The 11,239-nt window shown below is 39.2% G+C and overlaps 1 protein-coding gene across 1 annotated transcript in view; it reads right to left on the reverse strand.

Annotated features, from left to right (window-relative positions):
• The window catches only part of LOC103134963 (eukaryotic translation initiation factor 3 subunit H), a 72,094-nt gene that overhangs the window by 1,184 nt on the left and 59,671 nt on the right, over positions 1-11,239 (reverse strand). Inside the window, exon 6 of the mRNA XM_007547522.2 lies at positions 6,209-6,329. Within this exon, the coding sequence (XP_007547584.1) occupies positions 6,209-6,329 (121 nt within the window). The remainder of the gene's footprint in view (positions 1-6,208; positions 6,330-11,239) is intronic.

Here is an 11,239-nt window from a genome sequence, read left to right on the forward strand (position 1 = left end):
GTGATTTGTGGCGGGCTGACACTCGGTAAATCAGGAAGGTGCCACGTCTCTGGAGATCCTAAAAGCCTTGTTAATTTGGCAAGATGAAGGCGAAGAGGAGGAAGGTTGGAGCAGACAGAGGAAGTAGCTGGGGTTCAAGCACGTCGAGTGCTTTCAACCAAACATCCCACAATGCACCTGTACAGGTTCATCATATAAACACAGAAACATTTTTGATCTTTTATTTCCTCCTCTCCGTGTGGCACAGCACGACTGGCATCACTGAAATGGAAATGTGCAAAAACTTTTCGCACGTCTTCCTCCGTTGTATCGCGCATAGTTGCTTTTACAGTTCCCGAGAACTGTCGAAACGTTACTGGAAATTAAAGTTTCAAAAAGCCCGGCGCCAATACCGAACGAATGTGTTCATGTCAGCAAAACAAAGGAGACGCCCGCCGCGCCTTTTCACCCAATCTGCTCTGCAAAGAGCACATTTACCAAGTCATTGCCGAAACGGAGTTGGACTGGAGCCTCTTGTTAGTTTATGCTTCATATCTGATGATGAAAAGCAATCATCTTCCAGCATCTTTCCTTGGGTTTTGTAGTGTTTACATCTTTCTGTGACTTTAGAAGCATTTAGGCACCTGCTGAGCATGATGGCGTGTTCTCAGCTTTATCAGTCTGCAGACTGTTTTGGAATGTTTCTATAGTGCTGAAGCAACAAGGTAAACAGTAATTTATTATCGTTACCCTCTTCTCTAAAAAAAAACCCTCAGTAAAGTAGGATCTGGTTTCTATTGTTAAAATCATATCAAAATAGTAGAGTCTTCCTTCAGATTTTACGATTTCAAACCTCATCTGCCATGTCTCTCAATGGCCAGGCAGCAGGAGGAAATCAGATTATGATGACTTCTTGGCCAGTAAAAATTTCCATCTACCATTCTGTGTAAGGTCCCCATGGTAACGAAGTGCTACACCGGCTAATGGATGGATGCCATTTTACCTACTTAACCACTTTTTCCCCTTTAAGTTTGGGACACTTTGTACCTGCTTTAATGACCAATAATTTTAAGTCATTTTCTCCGATCGAGAAGTAGACCTGCTGTAAGGAAATCTGCTTGTGAGAGTCCATAACTACCAACTATGTCGGTTTGATCAGCGGTCATTATCTGGCATAATCTATGCAATTCAATTGGCCTAACGTGGTTAGAGAAGAGCCCACATGCATAGCGCACTGCCCATAGGACACAAATAAATAAACAGTGAAAAATCATTAGAATGAATTATAACGACAACATATTTTAATGTGTGGAGCATTTTAATAAATGTTGTCTAAGGAATACATAAGTAACTAATTTCCCACGGTTTCGCCGGTGGTTTAAGAAGTACAAATACAAACGCAGCAAAGACATGAGATATAATCCCATGTTCAGCCTGTTACATCTGTCAAGAATGATTTAATCTGACCGGCAGTGCTACACTCTGTTCATCTAAAATATTTGAAAATAATTTTTTTAATTTGACGATTTTCTGGTTTCAATAAGCTCCTCCTAATTAACAAAGGCAAAGCAAAACGGTTGACTTGAACTTTCTCATGCAGGGGTCTGCCTTAGTAATAAACATCTTTGTTTAAAAACTACATTTTGTGTTTACTTGTGTTGCCTTTGACTAATGCTTAAATTGGTTTGATGACTTGAAACACTGAAATGTCACAAACGTGCAAAAAGACAGACAATTGGGAAAGGGGCAAATACTTTTTAACACCACATGCAGAAGGTAAAAACAGCGGCGCATTTTTTTTAAATTTCTTCTTTTTGGAAGTGGGGCGGGGGAAACAGATCTAAACCATGCTTGATTACAGCCTCGTTCTCCAAGCACACCCTGTTTCGTGCATTCCCGTTAGGTCAGCTCGCCCAGTCAGAATGCCCTCTTGCAGCTGAGAGGACTTCTGGTCGTCTTGCTCAGACTGCAGCCAATGTCAGCTTTCAAGTTACAATTAGCATCCAGATTGAATTATACAGCAGAAAATTAACATCTTATGAATTTGAAATTGAGTGAAGAAGTCATTTAGTAACTTCTACAAATTCATCGTTTAATGCAGGGGTCTACAACCTGCGGCTCCGGAGCTGCGTGTGACTCATTGGACCGACCACAGAGGCTCTTAATAACTTTGGCTGAAGCATAAAAAGAACCAGCTATCCTTCTAAATATAGATATGCAGGGTTTTAACAGGGTTTTTTCCCTGCAATTATTTGCATTAAATTTTCACACACTGGACACTGGAAGATTTCAGATCTGTTTTTCTTGTCACACTACAATCTATGTGCTTCTCCATCACTTCATTATTTTCCATGCAACAGAAAAAAAAATATCCATGCTCTTCTTGCAAAATGTTATTTTTTATTTTAGTTCTAAAAATTAGAGATAAAATGATACTTTAAAAATAAAAATGTTTCTAAAGAAGATATTTATTTAAATTAATAACATGATTTTTTTTTTCTTTTTTCAAAAGGTCATGTTGACATTTGTGACCCTAAGTCTTTTTTTTTATTATTATTTTTGTCTGGCCTGAAAGCAGAATGTCTCTTTAATTCATAAAGGTTGCTGACCTCTGGTTTAATGTATATGAGATGCATCAATCTTAGGTTTACTTCTTAAAGACAGGCTTTTGGTTCGAACAAGAATATTTTGAGTTCTCTTCTAGCAGCTGCTTAGGAATTAAGTGAATATCGTATCCCTAATCATCTCAAAGGGCAAGTTTACAACAGCCACAATTTAGATTAAGCCCAATTACCCTCCGCTCACCTTTGGCTCAGGTCTTTTCTGTTCAAAAATTCATTTCAGCACACATCGTCTGTGTTCTGGTTTTACACCAACAACCTCCCCTTCAGGCTGCCGACGCATCCTCCCGCCGGTTTTCCACCTTCCTTTTGGCACAACAACCCAGACGTCACGGCAGGTTCAACCGATGAACTTTTTACGACCTCTCTTTGGCAAAGCTCTCTTCTTGAGCTGCTCTGGCTCGCCTTGTACATGTTTCTTAAAAAAAAAAAAAAAAATTCCTCGGGTTGGTAAATCTTTTAATTGTCGCTGAAATCTTCTATTAGGCAGAATTTATGCTCCCTCAGTTCAGCGGATTAAAACACTGCAGCATACCTAATCGACAGCAAAGTGTGGCGCGGGCTCCTTTGGATGCGAATGAATCAGAACGGAGCGAGCCGCACGTTCCCGGCAACAAAAGGACCCAAGTTGGCTGCGGATCGCGTGTGCCGAGGAATCTTGTTATTTACCAAATACAGAAGGCTACGGGAGAAAAATGGAGCCCCCCTCAGCGCAATGGCTTTTTGCAACTTTCTATGATGATTAATAAGGTTCCATTTGTCCGGGAAGCAGCAGGGTCAATAGCACAAGATTACAAGGGGCACGCAGCGTAGATGTCTGAGAGGTTTAATAGAAGCTCACTTTCCTTTTCCCTGTGTGCTTTATTGGTTCATAATAGGGTACCGTGTGAAATGTGGAAAAGCTGACACTATAAAAGAAGGGCTTGTCTGTGTGATATTGTATACGAGTCTGGGTGCAAGAGTGAAAGAGGAAAAGCTTGGGAGACTGATAAGACAAGAAACATGGAGAATGACTGATTCAAATGCCCTAAAAGTGCGAGGATGAAACGCATTTGCTTCCTCTTGAGGGTTCGTAAACTTCTGCCTATAGTTACGGATCCACGTTTCATCTGTCTGGTTCGGCGAGAAGCTGGATGTAACTTTATCTCCCTACTTGATGATAAAACGATGGCGGTGACTCAGCCCGGATCAACATTAATACCTCAGACATTTTCTCGCTTCCACTTCCACAGACTAATGACTGAATAATGTAGCCGTTTCGACGTAGGTGTATGTTTGTGCGCACACCAGTGAGTCACAGTGAGCTGCTATGCTGTCATTTCCTCGAACAATGTTTCCACGTTGCCGCGTGACGCTGGCGGCTTCCATTTGCTTCGCTCCTGCTTTTAAGCCAAGTCGGAGCTGTGATGTGGCTGCACCTTCTGCTCAGAGCAAGCTCGGCTTTTGCGGAGAGCCTTTTAGCAGTCTTTGTTCTCCTGAAACTTTCTCCGCCTTTTGTCACTCTACTGATTGAAATGTGAACGTAGTTTTTGGACAGGGATGCGGAAAAGTGGAAAGACACGAATACATGGTTTTAATCTTGAACAAGATTTGTATTCAAGAAGAATTAAGTTACCTAATAGATTTGACCGTATCGCTCATATAGCTAACTTTTATTTCATCTTTTTATTTTGCTAAAAGTTACAACAGTTTTCCCCCATAGTGCTGCAGTGCTTCAGTCTGCAGCAGAATGTGTGTGTTTTACCTTCAAACCAGTGAGGCTCGAGCCATTAGTTGTTTCCATCTATGCTACCATTTCAAATCAAACATGGTGGGCAGAGTGTGCATTTACTCTCTAAAGAAAAAAGTTTTCAAAGGTTAGAGTGGTCTAAAGTATGAAAGTACGTCAAGTTAAGAGATTATATGGAAGGTCTGGCCGCTTGGTGAGATTCATTATGAACCGCAGCAGCAGAGTGGAGAAGGGACAGAGACTCCTCCTCCGAGGATGAGCACAAAAAAAATGATATATTTTTTCCAAGTCCTAAATGCTTTCTGAAGTTGTAACGACAACAACTTGACTGCTACCAGTCCCTACCCTTTCCATATGTTTTATTAGCTGCCTGCAGGTATTAATGTGCAGACTTATTCAGGAACCCAAATAAGGTTTACTTAATCACATTTAATTGGGTAAATAATGTATCTAAATAAATCAAATTACCGAAAAACTCATCCAATAAATACAAATTATTTTGTAATTAAAATTCCTATTATTTTATTAGTATTATTAGTTTTATCATTATTACTATCATTATTAGTTTTAAATAAATGCAAATGTACATCCTGCATATCTGTGAGTTTACTCTTTTGTCATGCTGAAGGTGACACTAAACACACGCTTTGTACTTTAAAGTGTTGCATCTAATTTTGTAGGATGCAAAAAATGTGTCTTACATAAGAATGACTTATTTTTTAAGGTGAAATTTGTTTTGAAGAACTGTATATAAATTAGATGATAAAGTAAAATCACGCAGTCAGACCTGCAATAGGTTTTCCAAAAAATAAACATGCATGCCACACTTTTCAGATTTGTATATGTAAAAAAAAAAAAAAAAAAGTCAGTTTCTTCTACTTGACAGTTAATTCTTACTTTGTGCCGGTCTGCCACATAACATAAATCAAATTTTGTTGTTGTAAACAACATGAAAAGTACTGGGGGAATGAATACTTTTGCACAGCCCTGCACCCACACAGTCTCCTTGCTCTTGACGATTTCTGAACCTTACCTGCAGTATTTAACCTTCTGCTGTGGACACACATGAGTAGCTACAGTGGGAAGAGGGATGTTTGCATTATGACAGCTACAACAAGTCAATGCGACCTTATCAGAGTAAACTCAAGGTAACAGAAATGATTCGTGACGACCGTTTGCCGTCGCCTGGCCTTTACTTGCACTGCTGGCGCTTTGCTTCTCCTACACTCATTTAGTTTATTAAGCTAATAAGAGTCTTCAGAGAAATATCTCTCTTTGCCACATTGAAGGGGAGTTCACAGCTCTGAAAAGCTGTCACGGTGGTGCTCATTTGTCTGGAAAAAGTTAGACGTCTTGTCTTTTTTAAATCCTGCTCTCAGCGGAGTAACACATTTTAAATGGCAGAGTTTGAAGTGATATCCTGTCAGCTACTTTAAAGTGTTGAAATAACAGACCTTGGCTTCATATCAGATAAAAATATCTAAAAATAAATAAAATAAATAAATAAAAGTGTTGATCTTTGTTGCTGTTAATTGGTGTAAAAACTGATGTTCGCTCGACACAGATGTCAATAAGCGCAGTTATGCAACACTCACAACAAGATGTTCAGATCTGGGGATTTGCATCTTTCCTGCCGTGATTGCAGCTTCACTTTGGTCGTGTCCACATCCTACAGACACAAACCTGCTGTGCTCCTGCTAAGAATGGGACTGTGGGTGCATCTGTTTGCAAATACGTGTGATAGTTGAGCGAAAGAGTCTCTATGTGCATGCTGGTACGCTGATGCGCCTGCTGCTCCTGCCGGCTCACTGTGTGGGTGGTGTGGGCACTTTGCTTCCCTGAAAGCCTCGGCGTGTGCGAGTTTGCTTGCAGGAGTTACCTGGTGCTTCTGCTGCTGCTGCTTGCTCAGGTTCCGGCTGTAGGTGTTATATTTGACAATGTCTTGGTTCAGGTCGTCCACCCTGTCCATCAGAAGCTGAAGACTCTTCTCCAAGTGGTTGCTGGAATGAGATGACAAACCGTGTCAGACGGGGGGTTTTTTGTCTCGCCCGACAGAATTTGTGAGAAACGTCAGCGAGAGCCGAGACGTGTCCCTCGTCTCTACTGACAAGTTCCATTACGCTTTAATTTAAAGAGATTTCACAAGCATATAGAGACTTTACAACTACAGCCGCAGCGTGTTGCACCTCATAAATACAGCATTAGATAAATGTTTGGTTATGAGTTGAATGTTTGCTTATTTTTCAGGCATAATAAGAGTCTGTCAGACCATAAATTCACAATAAACATGCCACCACAAATCCCACTTCACTACTTACTTTGTGATTAACATCACGCAAATCGATCCAGTGGGATCATGGGGATGTGCTTCCTCATAAACACTATGGATAAAATGTGTGTCGAGTATTAAAAAAAAAGTTAATATTATATCCGTCAGTTTTGAGTCTGAACTGTGGCTGAACCGCTCCAAATCGGTAAATTTACATTTAACTTTAAAACTCAATCTGCTGGGGGAATGAATAATTTGGGTTTCAGTTGTATTTTAAAATCGTCATTCATCTTTCTTATTTTTTAAAATAGTAATAAAAAAAACGATAAGACTTTTCAAAAACTCAATCATAAAAAGCGCGATGCCAATGGTCACAATGACAACAACACTCCTCAGAGTGGATGCTGTTACCGAATGAAGACAACCTAACATTTGTCGTTTTCAGTATCAGTAAGTTGAAAACTGGAGTCAGAGAAAGCAAAGATGTAAGGAAGCATTTACAAATAATCATTTAGTATAACTTAAGATTTGTGTCTTTAGGGATAGAGCTAAAAATTTTAAACGTGGTTTTTATGTTTTATAAAACACAAATGTGTGTCATATCAGGGGAAACGTAAACCAATTTTAATCAAAACCATGATTTAAAACTTCTTCTTTGTTGTTTTTTATTTTCTACGATGTGACTACTGTTGGTTTATCTTTGTTTCTAAACGTCCATGTGCTCCATGTTTTTGGTTCTGTAAAGTGACTTTGTGTTTTTCCAAAAGTGTTTCATAAATGCTTTTTACCTACTTTGACAATACTAATGCAACCTAAATTTACTAAAAAAAACATTTCCTTTGACAATTTGGACCAATTTTCAGGTCGGTGTCAGTGAAATGTCAGGATAGATGGATGCATCTCCCAGAATAACAGCTGCTGCCTGCTGAGCCTCAACCACCTTGTGAATCTCTCCGATTTAGAGAGATTTACATTTTATCGAGTCTGGGGTCTACATAGTAAAATGGATTGGCTCCAATAGTCTCTTTGTTAACTTGAACGAGGCTTAAAAAAAAACAAAGGTTTTACAGTGCATGTGCCGTTTTCAGACAGAGAAATGTCAGAGAGAGGGAAAAAAAGGAGAACATCAAAACATAATGCCAGTCGTCTCCCGTCTGATTTTTAGGAACAGTACGTCTCTCTACCTTGCACCTTGGGTTCAACCTTGACGAGGCTGCAGGGGTCTGCTTATAGCTTGAATCCCTCTTATGTTTTCTTCTGCTGAATTACGTTGTTTCATTTATGAAGGTTTTGGGTGAAACACAATGCAACATGTTACTGCGAAAACACATATTCCTACCTCCGTTTGACAAATTCTAGCAGGATGACCTGTCTTTGTGTAGGTTTGGGGGAATTAGCAGAGATAACACTGTTTTGGTTTTGGGTTTTTTTCTCATCAGGGTTACAAACCCACAGCTCAACCCTTCCAGAGTTATTGGGGCTACAGTGCCATGCTTCTTGGCAACAAATTTTGTTTGTTTTGGCTCGACAGGAGCAGAAGTTTACCTTACATGACAGATGGATTCTTCCGTAATCACAGCCAGGAGAAAAAATCCCTGCTGCCATGTTCCAAACTTTTCTTTTGTTTTGTAGCCAAAATATCAAAATTCAGGCTAACAAGATTCCCATACTGCCAGCAGGAGATTTTCTTTTTTATTCAGTAACTGGTTCAGTGCTTTGTTAGATAGATTTGTTGTTGACAGATAGATGCTTCATGCAATCCACTGCCATTTTTTCCCCCTTAAACTTTCTCTGGAGGGAATCAAACAAAGTTGAAAAAAAAAAAAAAGAGTGGGATGATCTAAACCCACCAGTTTAGAGACAAAGGTCAGAGCTTTCTGAACTGGATGGATTTCATCATGCTGTTAGGTCAGATTTTTTTTTTAAAAGTTATTTTAAATCCTACATTTCTCCACATAACATAAATAGTCATTGATTGAAGTCTAAGTTAGATGTCTGGGAAAGTTACTTTTCACTTCATAAGTATCTTTGGGAAAAAAAAACAAAAAACTATTGCGCGAACAAAGTCAGAAATCAAAGAGAAAACCCAAAACTAAAGAAGAGTGGAAAAAAGAACTCAGAAAGATTACAAAATATTGATGCAGAGCTGGAGGCTTTATTCTGCCCAAAGTCATGAATTTCCAGCTAACCGAGCTTCCAACCTGACACCGCTAGTTTGCTAAACGTATCTCATCTCATATTTCAAAGACATCTTGGATCAAATAACCAACAATATTTAATCTCTAGTGTTGTAATGGAGACACACTAAACATGGACCTCCCCAGCACATGCATATTAAATGAGCCTAATCTCAACTTTTCAGCATGAAGTAGTGGTTCTCTTCATTTTATTTCTGATTATGCCATCAGTTCAAACTCCATTTAACTGGTGGCTATGGAAAAATTTTGACTAAATAGTGTCGCCATAGAAACTTAGTGGCAACGTTAAACTTACATAACACCATCTACGATAAAGAGCGAATGAAAGATGAGCCTGTGAGTTTCTTAATACATTGTTGATGTTAAGATTGTAAGAACTAGTGATTATTAGTAGCATTATTAACACAAAAAGCTAATTGCTAACATTAAGTGCAATTTTCCAAAGATCCTAGCATTAGGCTAAAGTCCTAGCAAAACCATTTTATAGCACTTTTCTCATTCAAATCATGTTCATTAGCAGAACTATGGTAGAATGTTCAAGAAAGGCAGATCTGCAATCTGCAAAGAAAAAATAGCTTTTCTATTACTCCCATTACTTAGCATTCCTAATCAATATCAACTCCTCATCCTTAGTTTACTAAAGACGAGCAAGATAAGTGTGCAGTAAAAGCTGCTATGCTTCCTGTCCCTTTTTTGTAGGCACAAGAATATACTGCAGTCCAAGCATATTGCACAATTGTTCTGACTCCTGCTCTTTTAATATCAACTCAAACTATGAGCAAAATGTCAGACGTATAAATCGTTTGGCCAGAGTCCACACAGGAAAGAGAAACTAAACGACCGCACTACTGCATGAAAATTAACCCCCTCTCCCACATCTCTCAAAAATATGCACATCCTAAAGACGGCTCTGGATCATCTCAGCTTAGCGTCAGCCTCCTTCCACCGCTAACACCTTAATCACATTAAAATGCAAACATGCACTGCAAGCAACCACGGGCATGCGCATAATTACGCAAACGCGGGCTGATGATGATTTATGGGGTGCTATTTTCATATGCCTCAACTATCTGTGACACTACCCATATTAAAATCTTGCACTTGCTTGAGGTGCGTGCTAATATCTGTGATTACATTATCTGCTTAAAGGGATAGGTGTCTGTTGCCAAAAGGAGGACGCTGCATGCGCACTTCATTAGCGAGCCGCAGTTTTAGCCCGTTCCGAAGCGGGATGCTCACTTTTGCAATTTGAACTGGAGAGTAAAAAGCATTTCAAAATGAACAATGGTTGGGAATGCCAGTCATTTCTGCGTTCTGATCTGGTGCCAGTCCGGTCGTGTTAAACAGTGAGGGGCGCTGTGATGAGTTTGGCTTTCCTACATGAAAACTCAGTGGCTCGAGACCAAATCACAGGATAGCGCTTCCCCGCTGTGGCCCTCCGACTGCGTAAGGAACGGCTCCCTCCATGAACGGCCTGCTTAAAACTGGTTTATTAAAGCGAAATGACGGCTAATGCGTGTGGTATGTTTAAATATTGTATGCATGGATAATCATGCAGTCAGAACAGGAGTCCTCAAAGCACCGTTCGCCTCTGTTTCAAACCAGTCGATATGTGTGAGATGGTAAATCTTAGGTGTGGGGAAAAAATGATCAGTTTAGGTTTTTTTCCCCCCTTTCTTAAACCTGCTTTTGTGTCCAATTATATCTGCTAAATAGGTTAGGAGGATGGATCAGTGAGAAGTTTTCAAGAAAGCAATCAAAAATGTTACACTAAATAAAATTTTGAATGGTTTTAATTAGTTATAAAACAACGGCTGATATGTTCATATGGGTTGTATTAAGAATTAATACACTGATTAACACTTCCAGTTAATATTTGTCATAAAATAATTTGTCTGGACACAAATTCAAGTTTATGTCCAACTTGCCAGCAAGTTGAACTTTTTAACCCTGAGAAAGTCGATAACAATTAACAAAACATCTTTACTGTGGTTGTCAGGGAAACTGTTCCATGTCATCTTGTTAGAAGATATTTACAAAGCTTCTTCCTATTTCAGTAACATGTTATGCCTTAACCACAAACTATTTTTTCCTTTAGAACATGGAGGATAAACCAGATGCCATCAGAAAACAAAGGTGCTTGTTGGTCAGTCGTATTGCTTAGGAACACAGAAGATGCATCTGTTGTGATGGATGGGAAACGTTTCATCCTTCACACTGAACTGTATTAATCAGTAATAATTTAACTGAGCTTGTAAGGTCTTAAATGTATAACAAAGAAGAGGAATCTGGACTCAGACATTTTAAATGTATGCAATCATTACATCCTCCATTATTTTCAAAGACTGTGGCTAAATTAGTGAACTGGTTGATTAGCAAGTTTGACAGATACATTTATTTCATGGTGACGTTACAAGAACAGGACAGATTAAGTAATCAAACA

This window comes from Poecilia formosa, unplaced genomic scaffold (assembly GCF_000485575.1).
Source record: "Poecilia formosa unplaced genomic scaffold, Poecilia_formosa-5.1.2 Scaffold0, whole genome shotgun sequence".
Classification (NCBI taxonomy): Eukaryota; Metazoa; Chordata; class Actinopteri; order Cyprinodontiformes; family Poeciliidae; genus Poecilia; species Poecilia formosa.